We start from the raw sequence: 26179 nt of genomic DNA, 5'->3' as shown, positions 1-26179 counted from the left end.
TTGCTGTCCTTGAATGGGATGTGAAAAATCTCAAATGTTTCTGTGTCGGCTTCCCGCGAGGTGTTTAGAGAGGAAAACAAACAGTTTCCCCCTGATTCGTCCTGTTGTTTGAGTCCTTTGACTTTAATAAATAGTTGAATGCTTGGATAAAATTTGTGTTGATTGTGCTGTCCCTGTGACTATAATTTTAGATTTGTTGATCTTCCCTTCTCCTCGACTTCACTGTTGGGAATATTCCCTGCCTGGAAGAAAGAATCACAGGAAAAGTATATTTCTGCCATGGAAAGGAAACGGGAGAGAAATTGGTCCACGTAACCTGTTTGTGTAAATACTCTTCCAATCAGAAAACAACCTGCTAGTAGAATGAGCACTGTGTCAAAGTCCAACTGTACGCTTTATACAGTCTCATGAAATACCTGATAGATGACTAAAACAAGACATGTCATCATATTAAAATTGTATTCCACAATATCACTTATATATGATTTTTAATTGGAGTATCAATGCATGGAACCAGTTTCTTGATAGTTGGTCCTGTCTCATACAATATTGTATAGTATTCCTAATCAACAGAATGACCGATTAGTACAATTTCCCTGCACAATCAGTGGCCATTGGTCAATACAAATAGTTACACTCTCTGTTGATCTATCTGGAGGTCATTCGTCTCCAGGACCCCAAATGAACATGTGGTAACTGTAGCAGCCCTCCAATAATCTCCCCCAGATGCTGTATGTGTCTGTCTGGAGGTCTGACATGAGAAGTCTGGCCTATTCATATGGGGACTGCTGGTAATTAACTAGATTACAGACATATTAAATAATAATCACACTGAGAAATTCCATCTCCATCTCAAACTCTTTACCAAACTGAGCAGCACAGACTGAAGTCTTGGAGACACCAGTGGAAGCGGTCGCAGACGAGGCCAGAACACACTCTAATTGTCTCTTCTCAACCCCAATAATCGGATTCTGGGAGCATTAGTGATGATGATTGCCAAGGCTGAATGGGTTCGCTGTTGTGTAGTTGCATTTACTCCTGAATCAAAGATATGTTGTTCAGCAGGTCTTTGTTGTTCAACCCAACTGCCAGGGTCGTATTCCTCACACTCGGAAGAGATATGAAGAGGACATAGAAAGAAACTTCCGCTTGCGTAATCCCCCCTTGTCTCTTCTCAACTTGCTGCCGCAGAGGACAACAACCCCAATAACCGGATTCTGGGAGCATTAGTGATGATGATTGCCAAGGCTGAATCATGAATCAAAGATATGTTGTTCAGGATGGATCTTTGTTGCACAATTCAAATCAAACTTTATTTGTCTCATGCGCCAAATACAACAAGTGTGGACCTTACTGTGAAATGCTTACTGACAAGCCCTTAACCAACAGTGCAGTTCAAGAAGACTTAAGAAGACTTGACCAAATAAACAAAAGTAAAAAGTAATATAAAAGTAACACAATAAAAAACAATGAGGCTATATACAAGGGGTACCGGTACCGAATCAGTGTGCAGGGGTACAAGTTAGTTGAGGCAATTTGTACATGTAGGTAGGGTTGATGTAACTATGCATAGATAATAAACAGTGAGTAGCAGCAGTAATTAGTCCGGTGTCCATTTTATTAATTGTTCTGCAGTCTTATGGCTTGGGGGTAGAAGCTGTTTAGGAGCCTTTTGGCCACAGACTTGGTGCTCCGGTACCGCTTGCCGTGCGGTAGCAGACAAAACAGTCTACGACCTGGGTGACTGGAGTCTGGCTATTTTATGGGCTTTCCTATGACCCCGCCCGGATGTCAGGAAGCTTGTCCCCAGTTATGTACTAGGCCGTACACACTACCCTCTGTAGCGCCTTATGGTCAGATGCTGAGCAGTTAACATACGAGAAGGTGATGCAATCGGTAAGGATGCTCTCGATGGTGCAGCTGTATAACCTTTTGAGGATCTGGATACCCATGCCAAATATTTTCAGTCTCCTGAGAGGGAAAATGTTTTGTCGTGCCCTCTTCACAACTGCCTTGGTGTGTTTGGACCACGATAGGTTGTTGAGTGATGTGGACACCAAGGATCTTAAAACTCTCGACCCACTCCACTACAGCCCCATCGATGTTAATGGGGGCCTGTTCTGCCCGCCTTTTCACGTAGTTCACGGGAGATTGTGGACGTGTGCCCTCAAAACCGGCAAAGAGCTCCAAACCAGTTATTTAATTTGCAATGGGAAGGCAATAGTCGAGTGGCAGTTTGAATCTACAATAAATAAATTATAATGTTTCTGCTACACAAGCCAAGAAAAGTTACAGTAATGTTCTTTTGAATTGGGTTGCAATATTTTTGGAGGTTATTTCCTGGTTTGCACTTTCAAACTAACAGGGTTATTAATATTAAAATGTGTTTTGCACACAATAAGAAGTGTGTCATAAACTGTGACCGACTTTGAGCGTACATTTACTTAATTTTTCACTGCAAGGTGTTATCCATTTATGTTTTTCTAATGATTTTCTATCAATTATGTCATTTTTGTAAAAGACAATCATTTATTTCCATAATGGCTAATAAGCCATTATCAGCAGCTTCTCCATGGAGAACAGTAGAACTTAGTGGAGTGAGTAATCAATCAATCTGGGTTTCCTGCCTGAAAGGTCAAGACTGAATAGCTGTCTCTTTTTGGGGTGGAAATTAAGGTTGAGTTCCAAATGGCACCCTATTCCCTATAGAGTGCACTACTTTTGGCCAGGGTCCATAGATCCATTTGGAAGCCCCATCATTTGTACACCGTAGCCGTTAGTACACTGTACTCAGATGTTATGGAACGTCATCTCCCACATCCCATTCTCTGCGATGGTTCTTAATTGGTGTTCACTATGATTAATAGCGTTCATTATTGAAATATAATGAGGCTACATAACTTGCACACACTTGTTAGCTCTAATTGGGAAAACATTCAGTGGCTAATATAGAAGGAACACACGTTTCATAGAACTGTTGCAGCCCACACTGGAACTGACAATCCCCACAGTATTTCTTTCCAACTTGTTGGTTTCTCGACTGGTGACTCCCCAGGGGAAGGGGAGAGCTGTCATCATTAGTGGACAGTAGACTCTGGCCCATGTACTGTATGATGGCTCATGGCTGCTCCAGTCCAGGACAGTGGTCAATGTGTGTCTGTTTGTGGATGGGTGTGCCTATGTGTCTGTGTGTGCATCTTTGTATGTGCATGTGTGCGCGTGCATGTCTCTGTCTGTCCTGGTCTAGCCTGATCATGTGACCAAGGCCCAGCCTGCTCCTGCTTTCTAAATTAGGGGAGCTAATGAGGGAGGAAGACACCAGAAGATCAGGGAAAGGGCACCTCTCCTCCTCCTCTTTCTCATCCTCCTCTTTCCGAGAATAATAACGTTTTTTTTCCCGCTGTGCTTCATTTAATTTACTGAACTGACCTTTCCATGCACAATTAACATTTAAGGGAAATTAAGGTTTTATCCCTCCTCCTCCTACTCATCTTCCTCACTTTTTGGACCTGTATGATAATTGTAAAGTTCGACTTTGGCTTTCTGAAAGTCAAATTCAATTTCAAAACTACCGATACCAGGTTAATCTTATTTAATCTTATTTATGAATGGTAAATAGGCATGAATTCCAAGTAAACACTTAAGTGTTTGAACTGTGTTTCACCGGAGCTCTTACTTAAGTCCTTCTCACTGAGGTAGATGCATCCAGCAGTGAGAACACCAGATAACCTGACCTGACCTATCCATCCTCCTACCTCTCCACTAGGGATGGGCATTTGAAATGATTTCACTGTTCAAATAATATCTCAATTTTTCTTCTTCTGCATATTTGGATAGTCAAAATACATGTTTTAAAGAATGAAAAAAGGGGTTTCAACTCAAATGGGGACTCGCTTGCGAGACTCACAAGAGGCTGCTTGTTGTTTCAGTACAGACATGTGGGGGAGGGGTGTTAGAGGAGCAGGGTCTGTTGTGCCTGACAGGAGGGAGAGAGAGACCCTTACAAAAATATACCATGGTAGTACAATGAAAGAAATGCCGTGGTACATTTTTTTGGTCACTACCATGGCAGAAAATATCATGGTACTGTTGCAATACCATGCTATTTTCCTGCCATAGTAATGACCAGAAAACATGATGGTTCTATGGTTGTTTTTTAATATTACTACCATGGCAGGAAAATACCATGGTATTTGCCTGCAATGACAACAAGTTCAGTCCGATGATGCTGTTACACACCGCCCCAGACCATGACGGACCCTCCACCACCAAATCAATCCCGCTCCAGAGTACAGGCCTCGGTGTAACGCTCATTCCTTTGACGATAAACGCGAATCCGACCATCACCCCTGGTGACACAAAACCGTGACTCGTCAGTGAACAGTACTTTTAGCCAGTCCTGTCACTTCCAGCGACGGTGGGTTTGTGCCCATAGGCGATGCTGTTGCCGGTGATGTCTGGTGAGGACCTACAAGCCTTCGGTCCAGCCTCTCCCAGCTTATTGCAGACAGTCAGCACTGATGGAGGGATTGTGCGTTCCTGGTGTAATTCGGCCTGTTGTTGTTGCCATCCTGTACCTGTCCCGCAGGTGTGAATTCCGGATGTACCGATCATGTGCAGGTGCTGTTACACATGGTCTGCCACTGTGAGGACGATCAGCTGTCCATCCTGTCTCCCTGTAGCGCTGTCTTAGGCATCTCCCAGTATGGACATTGCAATTTATTGCCCTGGCCACATCTGCAGTCCTCACGCCTCCTTGCAGCATGTCTAAGGCACATTCACGCGCATGAGCTGGGACCCTGGGCATCTTTCTTTTGGTGTTTTTCAGAGTCAGTAGAATTGCCTCCTTTAGTGTCCTAAGTTTTCATAATTGTGATGTTAATTTCCTACCGTCTGTTATCTGTTAGTGTCTTAACGACCGTTCCACAGGTGCATGTTCATTATTTATGTATGGTTCATTGAACAAGCATGGGAAACAGTGTTCAAACCCTTTACAATGAAGATCTGTGAAGTTATTTAGGTTTTTATGAATTATCTTTGAAAGACTGTGTCCTGAAAATGGGAAATGTCTTGTTTTGATGAGTTTAGTTAGCTAGCAAGGCTAATTAAGGCTATTTTTCTGCACTCCCCACATCCTTGTCTACAACTCCGTTCATATTCAACAACAGCCTACCTGTTGGTTGATCATTGTAGTCTAACACGGAACCCAAACCGGCTGTGCGCGTGCGACATCGTGCATACATTTATTTTGTCTCCCTACACCAAACGCAATCACGACACACAGGTTAAAATATCAAAACAAACTCTGAACCAATGACATTCATTTGGGGACAGGTCAAAAAGCATGAAACATTTATGGCAATTTAGATAGTTAGCTTGCACTTGCTAATGAATTTGTCCTATTTAGCTAGCTTGCTGTTGCTAGCTAATTTGGCCTGGGAAATAAACATTAGGTTGTTATTTTACCTTAAATGCACAAGGTCATCTACTCTGACATTTAATCCACACATAAAATGGTCAACCAAATTGTTTCTAGTCATCTCTTCTCCTTCCAGGCTTTTTCATCTTTGAACTTATATGGTGATTGGCATCTAAACAATCATAGTACTACCACGACAACCGGCAACACAGTCCGTCTTTCAATCACCCACGTGGGTATAACAAATGAGGAGATGGCACGTGGGTACCTGCTTCTATAAACCAATGAAGAGATGGGAGAGGCAGGACTTGCAGTGCGATCTGCGTCAGAAATAGGAATGACTTCTATTTTAGCCCTTGGCAACGCAGACGCTCGTTGACGCGCGCGAGCAGTGTGGGTGCAATAATTGAATAGCATACACTTAGGAATCTATTTTGCAATGCTGGCGCACGGTGTAGTCAGGGTATTATTCTTCTAATTTAGCCAACTTAATTATGTAATTGTAATTCCATTTTGCATTAATTAGAAATTGTCCATTTCACTTGCTACACATGGATCCTCTGATGGTAGTGCTGCTTTGATTGACCGACAATAACAAGCTACACACTTGAAAAGTGTGTAGGCTACCGGTACGTTTTGTTATGGGGTGCACTCATATACAATTGTCTAATGTCATGGTATCTAATATCTAATATATTTGTCTAATATTATTGTCTAATATCCTTGTATGTAGCAATGTGTAACATAGATAATAAAATGTTAGACAAAGCCTTTTCTTTAAAATGTGCCTATTTTAATAATAATACTCTCACAAGAAATCAAATACTGTGTCTGTTCGGATATTAGAATATTCAAATAACTGTCCCCATCCCTATTATCTAGACACTGACTGTTATCACTCTGTGGCATATATCAAGTTCCCACAATAATATTTGTTTTGGTTATTTGTTGAGTTATAATATTGAGTTCTTCTCTAAGCTTTATATGAATATGACTCTGAATATATAGTACCAGTCAAATGTTTGGACACACCTCATTCAAGGGTTTTTCTTTATGTTTTACTATTTTCTACATTGTAGAATAATAGTGCAGACATCACAACTATTAAATGACAGATATGGAAACATGTAGTAACCAAAAAAGTGTTAATCAAATCAAAATATATGTTATATTTTAGCTTCTTCAAAGTAGCCACCCTTTCTTTACCTTGATGACAGTTTTGCACACTCTTGGCATTCTTTCAACCAGCTTCATGAGGAATGTTTTTTTCCAACTGTCTTGAAGGAGTACCCACATATGCTGAGCACTTGTTGGCTGTTTTTCCTTCACTCTGCTGTCCAACTCATCCCAAACTATCTCAACTGGGTTGAGGTCGGGTGACTGTGGGGGCCATGCAGCACTCCATCACTCTCCTTCTTGGTCAAATAGCCCTTACATGGCCTGGAGGTGTGTTTTGGGTTATTGTCCTGTTGAAAAACAAATGATAGTCACACTAAGTGCAAACCAGATGTGATGGCGTATCGCTGCAGAATGCTGTGGTAGCCATGCTGGTTAAGTGTGCCTTGAATTCTAAGTAAATCATCGACAGTGTCATGACTCTCCTGTGACGATCTGAAGGATCAGGTTACAGCGTGCTCTCTCTCGTAGAGAGGGAGAGCGGGAAGTTGGCTGCTCTGTAGTGTTTTGAGTTGGAATGTAAACTGTGGAACACAGAAAGGCGCTTGTACATCAAACGTTTGAATAATTAAACCATATTTATATTTTTTGAGAATGTTGGAGTGGTCCATGGACACTTAAGGGACAGTCATGACAAGTGTGTTTCATTTGGTGATCTCATGCGGGACAGGAAACACACATACAGTTGAAGTCGGAAGTTTACATACACTTAGGTTGGAGTCATTAAATCTTGTATTTCAATCACTCCACACATTTCTTGTTAACAAACTATAGTCTTGGCAAGTCGGTTAGGACAGCTACTTTGTGCTTGACATGAGTAATTTTTCCAACAATTGTTTAGAAACAGATTATTTCACTTATAATTCACTGTATCACAATACCAGTGGGTCAGATGTTTACATACACTAAGTTGACTGTGGCTTTAAACTGCTTGGAAAGTTCCAGAAAATGATGTCATGGCTTTAGAAGCTTCTGATAGACTAATTGACATAATTTGAGTCAATTGGAGGTGTACCTGTGGATGTATTTCAAGGCCTACCTTCAAACTCAGTGCCTACTTTCTTTACATCATTATTTAGGCTAGGGTTCGTGCAGATATCCAAGGGTTTGTGACGCTCAGTAATTAGACCTGATGAGTTAGTAATAATGATACATTAATACAAGATTGTACTCGATAATATATGAAAATATTTGAAGAGTCTATTCGGGAAATAGAGAGTCTATAAACATTTTCCCCCGATGCTCTGACTTCCTAGTTAATTAAAGTTTACATGATTCGTTAAATCACGTAATAATAATTACACAGATAATTGATTTGATAAAATAAGTCTTCATATTTAATGATATTCACAGACACGACAACAGTGTCACCAGCAAAGCACCCCCACACCATAACACCTCCTCCGAAATGCTTCATGGTGGGAACCACACATGCAGAGACCATCCATTCACCTACTCTGCGTCTCACAAAGACACGGTGGTTGGAACCAAAAATCTCAAATTTGGACTCCAGACCAAAGGACATTTTTCCACTGGTCTAATGTACATTGCCTGTGTTTCTTTGCCCAATCAAGTCTCTTCTTCTTATTGGTGTCTTTTAGTAGTGTTTTCTTTGCAGCAAATCGACCATGAAGGCCTGATTCACACAGTCTCCTCTGAATAGTTGATGTTGAGATGTGTCTGTCACTTGAACTCTGTGAATAATTAATTTGGGCTTCAATTTCTGAGCCTGGTAACTTTAATGAACTTATCCTTTGCAGCAGAGGTAACTTTGGTTCTTCCTTTCCTGTGGCGGTCCTCGTGAGAGCCAGTTTCATCATAGTGCTTGGTGGTTTTTCCAACTGCACTTGTAGAAACTTTCAAAGTTTTTGAAATGTTCCTTATTGACTGACCTTCATGTCTTAAAGTAATGATGGATTGTAATTTATCTTTGCTTATTTGAGCTTTTCTTGCCATAATATGGACGTGCCATAGTATTTCACCAAATAGGGCTATGTTCTGTATACCATCCCTACCTTGTCACAACACAACTGATTGGTTCAAAGTAGGAAATACATTTCACAAATTACGTTTTAAGAAGGCACACCTGTTAATTGAAATGCATTCCAGGTGACTACCTCATGAAGCTGGTTGAGAGCATGCCAAGAGTGTGCAAAGCTGTCATCAAGGCAAAGGGTGTCTACTTTGAAGAATCTCAAATATAAAGTATTATGATTTGTTTCAAACTTTTTTGGTTACTACATGATTATGTACATGATAAAAATAGTAAAACATAAAGAAAAACCCTTGAATGAGTAGGTGTCCAAACTTTTGACTGGTACTGTATACAAATCAAGTGTTATTTGTCACATGCACCGAATACAGTGAAATGCTTGCTTACAAGCCCTAACCAACAATACAGTTTAAAAAAATTTAAACTGGGGGGGGGGGGGGGGCAAATTGCAAATTGTCTGAGTAGCCATTTGATTAGATGTTCAGGAGTCTTATGGCTTGGGGTAGAATATAATTTGGAAGCCTTGCCATATGGTAGCGATGAGAACAGTCTATGACTAGGGTGGCTGGAGTCTTTGACCGTTTGTAGGGCCTTTCTCTGACACCGCCTGGCATAGAGGACATGGATGACAGGAAGCTTGGCCCCAGTGATGTAATGGCCCGTACGTACTGACCTCTGTAGTGCCTTTCGGTCGGAGGCCGAGCATTTGCCATTCCAGGCAGTGATGCTCTCGATGGTGCAGCTGTAAAACCTTTTGAGGATCTCAGGACCCATGCCAAATATGTTCAGTCTCCTGAGGGGGAATAGGTTTTGTCGTGGCCTCTTCACGACTGTCTTGGTGTGCTTGGACCATGTTGAACACTGAGCTGTAGTCATTGAGTTGCATTCTAAAATTGGTGTTCCTTTTGTCCAGGTGGGACGAACACATCCCCAATTGGCATTCCTAACTCTTCTGTATATGTTGTAAGCATGTATTGCTACCACTGCATCATCAAATGAATTATCTAAGATAGTTTCAGATATAGCCAGTATATACATGTGTGTGTATCTGTGTGTGTTTGCAGAACCTGATAAAGAACCTACCGGAGCAGAAGGAGCTGAGCTCATTGGCAGAACTTAAGGGCGAGTATGAGGAACTGTGCGAGCCAGAGCAGTTTGGCATTGTGGTGAGTAGGCTTACGTATTACACCATAGCACCTAGCTAAAGCCCCTCAGGGAGAAGATGCTGCTTCACACACACCTACACTGACACACACACACACACACACACACACACACACACACACACACACGCACACACACACAAACACACACACACCCCTTTTTGAGAAAAACATTTGGGGATATAAAAAATACAGCCATACAGCCTTGAGGCTTTCTTCAGGCTCAGACCTATTCAATATTTAAAGAGACACTGTAATGTAAAATTAAAAGAGTGGAATTATAAAGATATTTTTTTATGACAGGTCAAAAATGGCAGTCTGCTCTTTGACTGAGAGAAGCTGTGATTTTGATCAATAATCAAGTGTGAAATATAGTAGCTGTTAAAATGACACTGTCATTCCAGGTGTCAACAAATTCCATAATATGTTTGAAACTTTCAATATTTCCCAGTGATATAATCATAGCCTCAGGCTTTGGGTTCTCTGTAATCAAGTTAGTGCACTCTACTTCGTTGTGAAGTCAGGACATCTCAATGATGCTTTCCAAGCCACTATAGGTATTTTCGTATAGTTGCCTCAAGTGCTAGGTGCAGCTGATTTTGAGGTTATACTTTAGCTTAATGTGTTTTTTTTTTACACTTTCTACAGTCATACGTCTATAAAGTTAACATTTACATTTTTATACCACATTGATTTATCCAGAGCTCAGTATCAAGTAGGTTACAGAGGACTTTGTATGTTTAGCTATATCTTTATACAGGTATCTGCCAACATAGTGGAAACACTTGAGTTAATGAGGGATACAAATTATGATAGTCGTTGCTTCCACACAGGTGTGGTTCCTGAGTTAATTAAGCAATTAACAATCCATCATGCTTAGGGTCATGAATAAAAATTCTGGGCATGCCATTATTTTGTCCATTATTTTAAGACACTTTATGTTGGTGTTTCCTTTGTTTTAGCAGTTACCTGTATCTTCAGGTTCTTTATACTCTTTTAGGTCGTTGATGTGAAAGAGAGTGTTCTCAGTCAACCTGATGTGTTAAGAATAACATGATAACGTTGCATTGTGGTAAAGGTAGACATGCAACTCAATTTGCACTCATTCAGTACAATTTACTTTTTGGGGTGGTGTGTCTGTACCTGTGACTCTTTGAGGATGTTATGACGCAAGGTGTGACAATTCCCCTGTGTGATCTAGCATAGAGATGCAGGGGTAATATACCGCTCCCGCTGGTGAAGCTACCTCATCAACACCGCCACGACACACAGGAGCTCATGAGGGAAATAAGTCACTTTCAGCCTCCACTCCTGCAAGAGCTGTCTATCTTTTATTGTGATTTCCCTCTTATACTGAGAAATCAAATCAAGGGTGGGGGAAGTGGATGGGGGGCATAATGGCTTCCATTTGATCGACAACATGCTCATGAACATGAATAGCTGGAATGAAACATCAGGACCGTGTCTGCCTCATAGCGTCAGATTATACGGCAATCTGTGGCATGTTGGTGGAGGATGCGAGGCAATCTCTCAACTGCTGCCTCGACTCCTCCACTTGCTATATTTCTAATTTTCAGACAGTTTGTCCTCATTTTTTAAAACACATTTCAAGCCCTACAGGCACGGAATAAAACATATTGATTGGAGTTATATTATTTACCGGCAAATCTGTTTCATGACTGATTATTTCTCTTTTTTCCGAGTGCAGCTATCTGGTCTTGCTTGGGCCTAGATATTGTTCAGTGGCCCATCACTACTTATTAATGTTATCAGGTGTGATTCATGCCATAGTTGATGAAGGGACTTCTGTCTAGTCTAGAAAGCCAGACAAGATACATTTCAATTAGTGAATCTTGACAAAAAGCTGAACGCATTGTACTTACCCGGAGACAATGTAATATTTCATAAGTATATTTTCCATACATTTGCTGTAGAGCTCTACATGGTCACGTTGGCCACACTTTAAACAGCATATAACTTAATCAGGACAGCGTAGAGCTTTTATAAACCATACGGAGGCTTCCTATACTGTTCCTAACAAAATATTGTTATGTTTTCCTCTAGATGAGCTCTGTGAAGCTGCTGCGTTCGCGCCTCAACGGCATCCTCTTCAAGCTGACCTTCGAGGAGCAGGTGAACAACATCAGACCGGACATCATGAACGTGACGTTCGCCTGTGAGGAGCTGAAGAAGAGTGACAGCTTCAGCAATCTGCTGGAGATGGTGCTGCTGGTGGGCAACTACATGAACGCCGGCTCCCGGAACGCCCAGACCTTCGGCTTCAACATCAGCTTCCTCTGCAAGGTTGGTACTGCAAGGACTGCATGAGTTTGACCTCTCCCCTTTCAGGCTTACTTTTGTCTCTCTCTCTCTCAATCTTGCTCACTTCAACTGTCCCCAGTTTAATTATATAGTAGAGATCATACCAGCATCAGACACTTTCTTGTCAGTGGATTTGGTGCCATAGTAGGGGTTTGTTTTGAGTGGAGTAATGGGAGAAACTATTTACAGAAAGCATTTGGTTGCACACTGAGATCCATTGACTCTTGGCAACTGTCTTGGGGTTGATGTGATATCAGTGTCCTGTCCACAGACCCCACTCCAGCATCCGAGGCATCGACCTCCACCACGAACTGCCGGGACAAGATTAATTAGGATGTGGGCTGTAACCCCAGATGAACCGGTGATATAAATTAGTGAACCAAATTAAGTATTGCAGCTGCACTCTGGATGGGTTGCTCCAAATCCACCACCGCTCTAACCTTTCCAGGATCCATCTGTATGTTGCCTGCAGCTATGATGTATCCAAGTAAAGAGATTGTGGAGCGATGGAATTCTCTTTTTTTTTGATGAACAGCTGGTTCTCTAGAGGACGCTGGAGGACTTGTTGGACATGGATTACATGTTCTTGAGCTGAGCGGGGAAAAAATGAGGATGTCATCAAGGTAGACGAACACGAACCGGTTCAACATGTCACAGAGAATGTCGTTAACCAGGGCCTGGAACACAGCAGTGCTGGTCAGTCCGAATTGCATCACCCGTTATTTGTATTGGCCGCTAAAGGTGGTCTTCCACTCATCCCCTTCCCATATTCGTACCAGACGGTAAGCGTTGGACAGTCCCAGACTGGACACACCTACTCATTCAAGGGTTTTTCTTTATTTTTACTATCTTTACCATTTGTAGAATAATAGTGAAGACGTCAAAATAGCCACCCTTTACCTTGATTACAGCTTTGCACACTCTTGGTACTGTACGTCTCCATCGCCTTGGTCTCCGGACCCGACAGGGAATAAAGCCATCCCCCGATGCGGTGTAGCCTGGGAGAAGGTCGATGGCGCAGTCATATGGCCGATGTGGAGGTAGCGAGGAGGCACGGGCTTGCTGAAAACCTCCCGGATGTACTGGTACACCACGGGAACGGTGGAGATGTCTGGGGCTTTTTCTCAAGCCTGCAGGAAGATGTCCCGTGGCAGGCTCTAATCCCTTGATCGAACCCACAGTCCAGTCAACAAGGGGATTGTGTCTCTGGAGCCGCAACGCAATGGGTATCTGAGGGGATTCGATAAGTAGAAACTGGATCGATTCGCTGTGGTTGCATGACACTCGCAGGTTGATAGGAACCATGCTGTGGTTTACTCTGCCAATTGAACGCCCATCCAGCGCTCTGACATCCATGGGAATGGAGAGGGGTCGAGTGGGGATTCCCAGCTCAGACACCAGGGTAGCGTCCATAAAATTATTGTCGGCCCCAGAGTCAATGAGTACCCATAGAGATTTGGATCGGACACCTCACAGCAGGATGGCGTGGAGAGGAGTACGAGTAAGGGGAGACTCAACATTCTCCATAATGCCCACCTGCATACTCATACCTCCTGATGAGCCGGATATTTTTACAGGACATGTAGAAATGTAATGACCACAATGCAGACAGGTCTTGGTTTTCAGTCTATGTTACCATTCGGCAGGAGACAATCTACCTTTGCCAAGTTGCATTGGCTTCGGAGAAGGCGAGACGGCAGACCTCTGTGATTCCCGGGGGAATTTGTGTAACCTCGGATTCTCTTGGCAATGTAGACAATTCCTCGAAAAAAATGCTGGTAAGACTTGACGGGACAAGACGAACTGATAACAGACAAACAGAAAATGTGGGTATAAGTACACAGGAGATAATGGGACAAATGGGAGACACCTGGTGGTGGTGGTGGAGAAAAGCACAAGACAAGTGAAATAGATCAGGGTGTGACACTTACTCCGATTAAGATAAGCAGAGTAAGGTGATTAAATGAATAAAGCCATACCATGCCTTTTGCCATAATCAGTTTAATATCAAATGTTTACTGTGCATGTAAACATGCTAATTCATGGGGCAATTCAAGCGTAGCCAATATGCATTGATCACGTATTGGGCCAATAGCCTACTGCACAAACCTCATTGCTACAGAACTGTTTTTAATTGGTTAATGTTGCCTAAGCTTACATTTTACATTTTATATCTCAGCGGACGATCTCGGCTTGCATTTTGACTCAGAAGTCTAACCACTGGTCTAGGGTATAGACAGAATGTTGCGACAAACAAAAAACATCCAATCAGTGGCAATCCTTTGGATAAAAACAGCTCATTGTTGAGAGGTCAAATGAGAATTGTGAAAGCTGATAGGCGGGTCACAAACAGGCAAATAACGGCGCAGTACAACAGTGGCATGCAGAACGTCATCTTGGAATGCACAACTACTAGGTCATTGCCACAGATTAGCTATTGCAGTAGACGACCACACCAGGTTCCACTCCTATCAGCTAAAAATACTAAGGAGCGACTCCATTGGACAATTGTGGAGTGAAAAAACCTTGATTGGTCCAACAAATCCAGGTTCCTGTTGCTTCATGCTGGTTGCAAAGACAGGATTTGGCGTAAGCAGCATGAGTCCTTGGCCCCATCATGCCTGATGTCAACGATACAGGCAGGTGGCGGTGGTGTAATATTGTGGGGAATGTTTTCCTGGTGCACGTTAAGGTCGATTGATACCCATTGAGCTACATTTTCATGCACCGAATAATTCAGTCTGTTATGGAAGCAAAGGGGGGTTCGACCCACTACTGCATATGTATATGTAATAAAGTGGCCACTGAATGTGTATGTGTGTGTGTAATTCACCCGCCCCCCCCAAAAAAATGTCAAATTAAAGTCCAGAATATACACTGCTCAAAAAATAAAGGGAACACTAAATAACACATCCTAGATCTGAATGAATGAAATATTCTTATTAAATACTTTTTTTGTTTACATAGTTGAATGTGCTGACAACAAAATCACACAAAAATGATCAATGGAAATCAAATTTATCAACCCATGGAGGTCTGGATTTGGAGTCACACTCAAAATTAAAGTGGAAAACCACACTACAGGCTGATCCAACTTTGATGTAATGTCCTTAAAACAAGTCAAAATGAGGCTCAGTAGTGTGTGTTGCCTCCATGTGCCTGTATGACGTCCCTACAACACCTGAGCATGCTCCTGATGAGGTGCCTGATGGTCTCCTGAGGGATCTCCTCCCAGACCTGGACTATAAAGCATCCGCCAACTCCTGGGACAGTCTGTGGTGCAACGTGGCGTTGGTGGATGGAGCGAGACATGATGTCCCAGATGTGCTCAATTGGATTCAGGTCTGGGGAACGGGCGGGCCAGTCCATAGCATCAATGCCTTCCTCTTGCAGGAACTGTTGACACACTCCAGCCACATGAGGTCTAGCATTGTCTTGCATTAGGAGGGACCCAGGGCCAACCGCACCAGCATATGGTCTCACAAGGGGTCTGATGATCTCATCTCGGTACCTAATGGCAGTCAGGCTACCTCTGGCGAGCACATGGAGGGCTGTGCGGCCCCCCAAAGAAATGCCACACCTCACCATGACTGACGCACCGCCAAACCGGTCATGCTGGAGGATGTTGCAGGCAGCAGAACGTTCTCCACGGCGTCTCCAGACTGTCACGTCTGTCACATGTGCTCAGTGTGAACCTGCTTTCATCTGTGAAGAGCACAGGGCGCCCGTGGCGAATTTGCCAATCTTGGTGTTCTCTGGCAAATGCCAGGCACCGTGCACGGTGTTGGGCTGTAAGCACAACCCCCACCTGTGGACGTCGGGCCCTACCACCCTCATGGAGTCTGTTTCTGACCGTTTGAGCAGACACATGCACATTTGTGGCCTGCTGGAGGTAATTTTGCAGGGCTCTGGCAGTGCTCCTCTGGTAGCGGTCCTGCTGCTGGGTCGTTGCCCTCCTACGGCCTCCTCCACGTCTCCTGATGTACTGGCCTGTCTCCCTGGTACCGCCTCCATGCTCTGGACAGTACGCTGAGAGACACAGCAAACCTTCTTGCCACAGCTCGCATTGATGTGCCATCCTGGATGAGCTGCACTACCTTAGCCCCGTGTGTGGGTTGTAGACTCCGTCTCATGCTACCACTAGAGTGAAAGCACCGGCAGCATTCAAAAGTGACCAAAACATCAGCCAGGAAGCATAGGAACTGAGAAGTGGTCTGTTGTCACAAACTGCAGAACCACTCCTGATGTTTCCACCCCCATGCTTCACAGTAGGTATGGTGTTCTTTGGATGCAACTCAGCATTCTTTGGATGCAACTCAGCATTCTTTGTCCTCCAAACACGACGAGTTGAGTTTTTACCAACAAGTTATATTTTGGTTTCATCTGACCATATGACATTCATCCAATCTTCTTCTGGATCATCCAAATGCTCTCTAGCAAACTTCAGACGGGCCTGGACATGTACTGGCTTAAGCAGGGGGACACGTCTGGCACTGAAGGATTTGAGTCCCTGGCGGCGTAGTGTGTTACTGATAGTAGGCTTTGTTACTTTGGTCCCAGCTCTCTGAAGGTCATTCACTAGGGCCCCCCGTGTGGTTCTAGGATTTTTGCTCACCGTTCTTGTGGTAATTTGGACCCCACGGGGTGAGATCTTGCGTAGAGCCCCAGATCGAGGGTGATTATCAGTGCTCTTGTATGTCTTCCATTTCCTAATATTTGCTCCCACAGTTGATTTCTTCAAACCAAGCTGCTTAACTATTGCATATTCAGTCTTCCCAGCCTGGTGCAGGTCTACAATTTTGTTTCTGGTGTCCTTTGACAGCTCTTTGGTCTTGGCCATCGTGGAGTTTGGAGTGTGACTGTTTGAGGTTGTGGACAGGTGTCTTTTATACTGATAACAAGTTAAACAGGTGCCATTAATACAGGTAACGAGTGGAGGATAGAGGAGCCCCTTAAAGAAGAAGTTACATGTCTGTGAGAGCCAGAAATCTTGCTTGTTTGTAGGTGACCAAATACTTATTTTCCACCATAATTTGCTAATAAATTCATAGAAAATCCTACAATGTGATTTTCTGCATTTTGTCTGTCATAGTTGAAGTGTACCTATGATGAAAATTACAGGCCTCTCTCATCTTTTTAAGTTGGAGAACTTGCACAATTGGTGGCTGACTAAATACTTTTTTGCCCCACTGTACATATACTATGTATGAAGTCGGAAATGTACATACATTTAAACTCAGTGTTTCACAATTCCTGTAATGTGATACTAGTAAAAAATACTAGTAAAAATTCCCTGTTTTAGGTCAGTTAGGATCACCACTTTATTTTAAGAATGTGAAATGTCAGATTTATAGTAGAGAGAATGATTTAGTTCAGCTTTTATTTATGTCATCACATTTCCATTGGGTCAGAAGTTTACATACACTCAATTAGTATTTGGTAGCATTTGGTTGCATTAAATGGGTGAATTTTGGCCCATTCCTCCTGACAGAGCTGGTGTAACTGAGTCAGGTTTGTAGGCCTCCTTGCTTTCTTTTCAGTTCTGCCCACACATTTTCTATGGGATTGAGGCCAATTATTGGTGATGGCCACTCCAATACCTTGACTTTTTGTCCTTAAGCCATTTTGGCACAGCTTTGGAAGTATGCTTGGGATCATTGTCCATTTGGAAGACCCACTTGTGCCCAAGCTTTAACTTCCTGACTGATGTCTTGAGATGTTGCTTCAATATATCCACATTATTGTCCTGCTTCATGATGCCATCTATTTGTGAAGTGCAGCAGTCCCTCTTGCAGCAAAGCACCCCACAACATGATGCTGCCACTCCCATTCTTCACGTTTGGGATGGTGTTCTTCAGCTTGCAAGCGTCACCCTTTTTCCTCCAAACATAACAATGGTCATTATGGCCAAACAGTTATATTTTTGTTTCATCAGACCAGATGACATTTATCCAAAAAAGTACAATCTTTGTCCCCATGTGCAGTTGCAAACTGTAGTCTGGCTTTTTTATGTCGGTTTTGGAGCAGTGGCTTCTTCCTTGCTGAGGAGGCCTTTCAGGCTATGTCGATATAGGATTCGTTTTACTGGGGATATTGATACTTTTGTACCAATTTCCTCCAGCATCTTCATAAGGTAGCCGTATTCATTGACCTGGCCAAAGCTTTCGACTCAATCACCACATCCTCATTGGCAGACTCGACAGCATTGGTTTCTCAAATTATTGCCTCGCTTGGTTTACCAACTACTTCTCTGATAGAGTTCAGTGTGTCAAATCGGAGGGTCTGTTTTCCGGGCCTCTGGCATTGTCTATGGGGGTGCCACAGGGTTCAATTATTGGACCGACTCTTCTCTGTATACATCTATGATGTCGCTCTTGCTGCTGGTGAGTCTCTGATCCACCTCTACGCAGATGACATCATTCTGTATACTTCTGGCCCTTCTTTGAACACTGTGTTAACAACCCTCCAGGCGAGCTTCAATGCCATACAACTCTCCTTCCGTGGTCTCCAATTACTCTTCAGTACAAGTAAAACTAAATGCATGCTCTCCAACCGATCGCTGCCTGCACCTGCCCGCTTGTCCAACATCACTGCTCTGGACGGCTCTGACTTAGAATATGTGGACAATTACAAATACCTAGGTGTCTGGTTAGACTGTAAAATCTCCTTCCAGACTCACATCAAACATCTCCAATCCAAAGTTACATCTAGAATTGGCTTCCTATTTTGCAACAAAGCATCCTTCACTCATGCTGCCACTCATACCCTTGTAAAACTGACCATCCTACCGATCCTCGACTTTGGCGATGTAATTTACAAAATAGCCTCCAATACCCTACTTAATAAATTGTAAGCAGTCTATCACAGTGCCATCCGTTTTGTCACCAAAGCCCCATATACTACCCACCACTGCGACCTGTATGCTCTCGTTGGCTGGCACTCGCTTCATACTCGTCTTCAAACCCACTGGCTCCAGGTCATCTACAAGACCTTGCTAGGTAAAGTCCCCCCTTACCTCAGCTCGCTGGTCACCATAGCAGCACCCACCTGTAGCACGGGATCCAGCAGGTATATCTCTCTGGTCACCCCCAAAACCAATTCTTCCTTTGGCCGCCTCTCCTTCCAGTACTCTGCTGCCAATGACTGGAACGAACTACAAACATCTCTGAAACTGGAAACACTTATCTCCCTCACTAGCTTTAAGGGAATTATGTGCCTGTTGCTGTGTATTGCTAGTTAATACTAATGCACTGTTGGAGCTAGAAACACAAGCATTTTACTCCACCAGCGATAACATCTGCAAATATTTGTACGCAACCAATACGCTTTGATTTGATTTAATTTGTCTAGGGACACCTTCACCCTCCACCAGTTGATGTGTTTCATGGTGTGTCTTTGCAAGACAGAAGTTACCCAAATTGCCCCTAAGTAGAGAAACACAATTTCACACACTATGAAGTGATCCCCTCTATATATTATCAGATGTGATATTTAATCAATGTTTGTTTTAATTAATGACATCCAGTATAGACGAGCATCATAATCATAGTACCAAGTTAAATGTAATGTATTATAAACTATTTGTTTCTGAAATATATTGTATATAACTTTAGTTCAATTTTAAATGGTCCATATCCATAATGACAAAACAAGTTTCATAACAATTTTTGTTCAGTCACATTCTTCTGACAAAACGCAATACTACCTTTAATTTGATTTATTTTTGGAGGACAGTAAAATGCTTCTAAATCACACCCAAAATAAAATGTAATATAAATTATAGCATGTACTAATAATACAACTAGCGTAGTCATTAACTCATAAAGAGTGGCATGATTCAATACATATGACTGTTAGTGTTGAAAACCCATTATACGTCTCAAATGAAATAATATTTCCTACATAGTGCACTACTTTTGATCAAAGCATTATGGGCCCTGGTCAAACATAGTGCACTAAATAGGTAATATGGTGCCAATTGATACGCAGGTCCAACCTCACTTTGGTCTCCCTGCAGCCCGGGGCTGAATCAGAGTGAAGTGTCTGGTGTGTAGAGATCGGACTAACCCCAGGAGGCTGACTGGCATATTATTGATGGCCAGGGAAGAAAATGTCCACATTCTCAACTAGGGTCAATCAACTAAATGGCCTCCCAGCTATCTAATGGGCTCATCAGGGAGGTTGTTCAGGTAAAGTGCAAGAGCTGACCCCCCCCAGACCATCCCTTCTGTCCCTGCCAAGGCCAGAGGGACACAGACACTGAGTCCCCCAGGGGCCTATGCTGGAGCCAATGCCTCAATATTGGCTTCAGTTTTTACAAGGGGCAGTGATGAAAGTTGGTTATATGAGTCAGCTGAGTATAGGGTGAGGAGAAGGTTAATGCAAGGCATTTTTGTGCCCTGAATGCACTTTACTAGGCACTTTTTTCTTCCTCACAACATTCATTATTTGCTTGATGAATGGAGGGATTGCGTGTATTCCTCTCATTTTTCAGATAGCAGGGTATCAGTTACACGCAACAGGGATTTCATCATCAGAAGATGGAGAATCCACCTAGTCTTCAAAAGGAAGTCGTGAGACAATGGACACACTCATTTTGTTTTGTTATTGAAACAAGTTAACGGTGAAGTTAGGAACAGCTGGTGTAATTACTCATCATTGAACAGTGTTTCTGTTTTATCACTGACTTACTGAGGTTAAAGAAAATTATCCAGGCATATAATTACTTTAAATGGTTGACCACAGCTTAAGTTAAACAGAACAGGCTATCGCTTTGAGAAGTCATTTGAATGTTTGACTTTAAACTGAAAGGTCAGGTCCCCAGTCCTACATCTTACGTGTGTACTTGAAAAAAAGGAACATCGGAAATGGCATCTTGTAAAACATCTGGAAGCTTCCTAAGGTAATACCATGAGTAACATTAATGGCCACGGCTATTATCATAACCTGCCGTTCACAACAAAATGATCGCCCAGTTCTCTGTGTTTTCATAGAAGTCATATCAATGGAGAGGACCTTTCTTCATGTGTGTTTGATCGGTGGAGGAATGTAAGCAGAGTTCTATCTTCAGTCCTTGAAGTGAAGGGTTGGCATTTTTATCTATTGAAGTTATGTTGCTTCCCGACCCTGGGCATCTTCTTGCTTGGGACACTAAGGGCATCCAGGCTGTTTAAAGCTTCAGTTAACTTTAATCTTATTGAGATAAAGAATGAGGAGTATAAAATAGAGAGAAAAAAGCATAAAACTTTAGCCTGAACTGCTTTGGATTCTTGGCTCCTTGGCTTCTTGTCATCGACTTCTCACAAAAAAATAAGTTCTGTGGAAGAGATTTGACATCTCTCAGGAAAGGTAGACTCGGAGGAATGCACACACAGATTACAGCAACTTCAAATAAAATGAAACCGCGCGGGGAGAAGCCTTACCGCTCGGTCGGAGCAGCTTTCAAAGCCGTACGCAAGAAAAGGGCTTTAAATTAGACATTAAGTTCATTAAAGCTGGGTTGTTCTCTCACCCTTTGGGGACCCAGCATATACATCATTCATCTTAATATATGGGCTGCAGACTCTGTGTGGAGAGGAGTTAGTGGGAGGCTGCTCTCTGAACAACCACGGCTGTTGTATCACTATGGTTTAATTATGAGGAGATTCCTCTGTATTTTATCATCAAGGGTTTATTAAGGGCACTGAATGGAAATAAAAATGCTGATTTTGTTTTCATTGTAGAAAAGTGTTGATTCAAAAACTCATATTTTGCCTTCTGTTGCTTACCTGTACAATGACAACAATAATGTGTTGAGATCCAACTAGTACTTCCTCCTGTGATGTTTTATACATTCTCATCTCATAATTGTTAAGGATTGAAGAATGATATGCATTCATTACAATCTGCCCTCTCTCCTTATACCAGATTATGTTACTTTTAGAATCCTGAATAACAAAAGTAAATCTTGAATAACAAAAGTATTTTACCTATCATTGTGTTCCTTTTACAATTCACATACTTTGACAGAGCACTGACAGAAGATGTCCCTATAATTTATAACAATAGTTTTGATGGACAGATGTTTCTCACAGCAAAAGCTATTTTAAACATCATTCCAATTTAGTTTATGGAGAAAATATATTGTTAATTTAAAAATAGATTGTTATTGGACAACATCCACATCCACTATCCCATCTCCCCCTCTCCACCTCTAATAACCTGGCCATAGCCAGGGGTGTAGCCTGGGGGCTCAGTGATAATCTCTTGTCACTCTCCCCCCAAAAACCTGGCTTAGGCAGTGTGTTGATGTCTGAGATTAGTACCACCGTCTGTAGCTGGAGTCCACACTCCAAAAATTAACAAAGGCCACTCAGCCCCACTGCCATGATTCCCGAGCCTTCACCCAATCGCCGCCACTGACACACACACACACACACACACAAACACTTGCATACATGAGAACATACGCACACTTACACACTTACCTTAGCTGCTCAAACTGAAATTCACAGATTACATGTGAGCAAATATCTTTACAATAATAATTTATTGAAGAGAGCCAGGTTGTAGAACTCCTTTGGTGAAAGTTAAATTGAGTAATCAGGTTTTGACAATCCTTCTGTTGGCGTGAGGGATCTATATTCCCATTGCCACTTTTTGTATTGTATTACTTAATTGTTCCTTTATTTATATATTTCCCTTTAACATCTTGACGGATTGTCATTATCATACAGGCAGCCAATATCTTGGCTCACGACTTGGAATGTTAAGTGTGATAGAGTGAGTACATGGGAGTGTACTAACTAGTTAGGGACTTGGTGTAATGTTAACTCAAAGCGATATCCCATATCCCATGTTAAACAAACTCTCCTCACATAGAATGTGGGTAATATAATGAAGACTCAAATTTGGCCCATCTGGTTTGTATGGTGCAATTAACGTAAATACAGTACATTGTCATGAATCAGAAGGAATTTAACTAATTGTGATGCTGCCTCTTCTAATCCTAATTGCAGGACTAATTTCACCATGGTGTCTAGTCTACTAGTCTACTGAAAATTACTCTCCAGAACCTGCGTACCTGGAAGTTAAAATAAACTTTAGAACTTTGGCTTCATTAGGTCTTCATGTTGCCAGCAGACATTTCATGGTCGTCTAAGCCGTGTCTCTAGACTTTACTCTGTTTTAACATACAGTGGCTTGGGAAAGTATTCACCCCCCTTGGAATGTTTCCTATTTTGTTGCCTTACAACCTGGACTTAAAATATATTTTTTTGTGGGTTTGTATCATTTGATTTACTCAACATACCTACCACTTTGAAGATGCAAAATATGTTTTATTGAGCGTGCATAACTACCCCCCCCCCCCCCCCCCCCCGCAGTCAATACTTTGTAGAGCCACCTTCTACAGCAATTACAGATGCAAGTCTTTGGGTATGTCTCTGTAAGCTTGGCACATCTAGCCACTGGGATTTTTGTCCATTCTTCAAAGCAAAACTGCTCCAGGGTTATGCTGGTGTACAGCAATCTTTAAGTCATATCACATATTCTCAATTGGATTTAGGTCTGGGCTTTGACTAGGCCATTCCAAGACATTTAAATGTTCCACTTGAGTTTTGCTATTTCAGAATGCTTAGGGTCATTGTCCTGCTGGAAGGTGAACCTCTGTTCCAGTCTCAAATCTCTCGAAGACTGAAACAGGTTTCCCTCAAGAATGTCCCTCTATTTAGCACCATCCATCATTCCTTCCATTCTGACCAGTGTTTTCCTTGATGGCCAAAAAGCTCAATTTTAGTGTCATCTGACCAGAGTACCTTCTTCCATATGGTTGGGGAGTTTCCAACATGCCTTTTGGCGAACACCAAATGTGTTTGCTTATTTTTTTCTTTAAGAAATTGTTTTTTTTTCTGGCCACTCTTCCGTCAAGCCCAGCTCTGTGGAGTGTATGGCTCCAAGCGTGCGTGCGTGCGGTAGTTATTCCTGAAAAGGTGCCTTGACACGCAATGGAACCTCATAACAACAGGCAAATTAGATCTGTCAATTGTAGAATATGATTACTCACAGAGCTTACATAGCTGCTGACAAGTATGCCTCAGTAATTTGAAACAGATCTATATGATTATCTGGAGGGTGGAACCATGAGGTATGGTGGCCGAATTGGAAAGAGAGTATGTCCTAGACCGTGACCCCTTTCTAAAATGTGGATATACCCAATGCATTATAGTGAGTATTTGAGAGATTTGTTTAGATACTGATACAGAAAATGAATTACGATAGATTAATTATCTCAAATTGCTGTGTTGGATCATCACAATGAAATAAGCAATGATTCATCTATAAGACACTGTTATACATGACACAACCTATAAAGCCTACCCAAATCAAAAAATGTGGATTGATGGCAGCCTTGTAGGGAAACTGAAGGAGAGATGCTGCTTATAAACATGACAAGGTGACCGGGGACAATATTATGGTAAAGCAGTACAAATAAGACCTATGCAGATCACAGATCACTAAAAGATAGCCAGCCACGTTGTGGACACTAACATCATCCTATCGGAAAAGCTAAATATATATTTTATCACGCTTCGTGCACCATGACGAATCTGATCGGCCGAGTAGAGCCCCTGAGGACAACAAGGACTACGTACTTACCGTCTCCACGGAGGACGATTGTAAGTCCTTCACATTTGTTAACCCTCACAAGGCAGCTGGCCCAGATGGCATCCCTAGCCACACCATGTGCAGACCAGCTGGCTGTTGTGTTTTCGGGCATTTTCAATCTTGCTCTAGCTCTAGCCGTTAACACCACCTTCTTCAAAGATGTTCACTATCATCCCTGTGCCCAAGAATCAATGACTACAGAGCCATAGCACTCACATCCGTCATCATGAAGTGCTTCGAGAGGCTAGTCAAAGACCGCATCACCTTCTCCCTCCCTGACACATTCAACACTCTCCAATTCACCTAGCGCCCTGACAGGGCAGTGTGCATTGCACTGCAGTGTGCATTACACAGCCTCCCCTCCAGGACACCAACAACACCAGGTGTCGTAGGAAGGCCAATAAGTTAATCAGGGACCCCAGCCACCCAAGCCATGGCCTGTTCTCCCCATTTTCCTAACTCAGACATGGGCAGCATAGGAGAAATTGACATTTATCCTTCCCCCACCCCAATGGACATTTATCATTTGTTAATATGTGACTGACCGGCTCAAATCGGTAATAGTTTTTTTTTTTTTTTACATTGGGAAAAAGTAGACTCAGATCTACAAAATTATGTATCATATACAGCATTTTTGAGGAACAATGGGAAAGTAATTTTGCTTTGAAAGTTGATCAACTTGTAAAATCACTTTTGAGAAAAGGGACTTTGAATGTTTTGATATCTACTGGAGAGCTCTTTGTCTACACCCATTCAGCGTTGGTCACACCCTCTTAAGCCAGCCCACCCATCTCTTTAATGATTCATGAGGTCATGTGCTAAACAGTGTAGTAAAGATTAATACTAAAAGTGGTAGTAGACTACAATAAGGAAATGTGGTATTTGGTAGCATTGCCTTTAAATTGTTTAACTTTGGTCAAACGTTTCAGGTAGCCTTCCACAAGCTTCCCACAATAAGTTGGGTGAATGTTGGCCCATTCCTCCTGACAGAGTTGGTGTAACTGAGTCAGGTTTGTAGGCCTCCTTGCACATGCTTTTTTTAGTTCTGCCCACACATTGTTTATGGGATTGAGGTCAGGGCTTTGTGATGGCCGTCACAATACCTTTACTTTTTTTCCCACAACTTTGGACGTATGCTTGGGGTCATTGTCCATTTGGAAGACCCATTTGCGACCAAGCTTTAACGTGGTGTCTTGAGATGTTGCTTCAATATATCCACGTAATTTTCCTACCTCATGATGCCATCTATTTTGTGAAGTGCTCCAGTCAAAGTGTGAAGTGCAGAAAAGCACCCCCACAACATGAATGCTTCCACCCCCGTGTTTCACGGTTGGGATGGTGTTCTTCAGGTTGCAAGCCTCCCCCTTTTTCCTCCAAACACAATGATGGTCATTATGGCCAAACATTTATATTTTTGCTTCATCAGACCAGAGGACTTTTCTGCAAAAGGTACTATCTTGG

At 42.5% G+C, this 26179-nt stretch overlaps 1 protein-coding gene across 26 annotated transcripts in view; it reads left to right on the top strand.

Annotated features, from left to right (window-relative positions):
• The window catches only part of LOC110505192 (protein diaphanous homolog 2), a 650263-nt gene that overhangs the window by 365504 nt on the left and 258580 nt on the right, over positions 1-26179 (top strand). For all 26 annotated transcript variants that reach the window (XM_090219966.1, XM_090219963.1, XM_021584240.3 and 23 more), the window contains 2 exons: positions 9653-9754; positions 11816-12055. In XM_090219966.1, coding sequence (XP_090076092.1) covers positions 9653-9754; positions 11816-12055 — 342 coding nt within the window. The remainder of the gene's footprint in view (positions 1-9652; positions 9755-11815; positions 12056-26179) is intronic.

Source organism: Oncorhynchus mykiss, chromosome 25, assembly GCF_057628025.1.
Source record: "Oncorhynchus mykiss isolate SJ-2025 chromosome 25, ASM5762802v1, whole genome shotgun sequence".
NCBI lineage: Eukaryota > Metazoa > Chordata > Actinopteri > Salmoniformes > Salmonidae > Oncorhynchus > Oncorhynchus mykiss.
The sequence above is the reverse complement of the archived record's forward strand: the minus strand, read 5'-3'. Positions and strand labels throughout refer to the sequence as shown.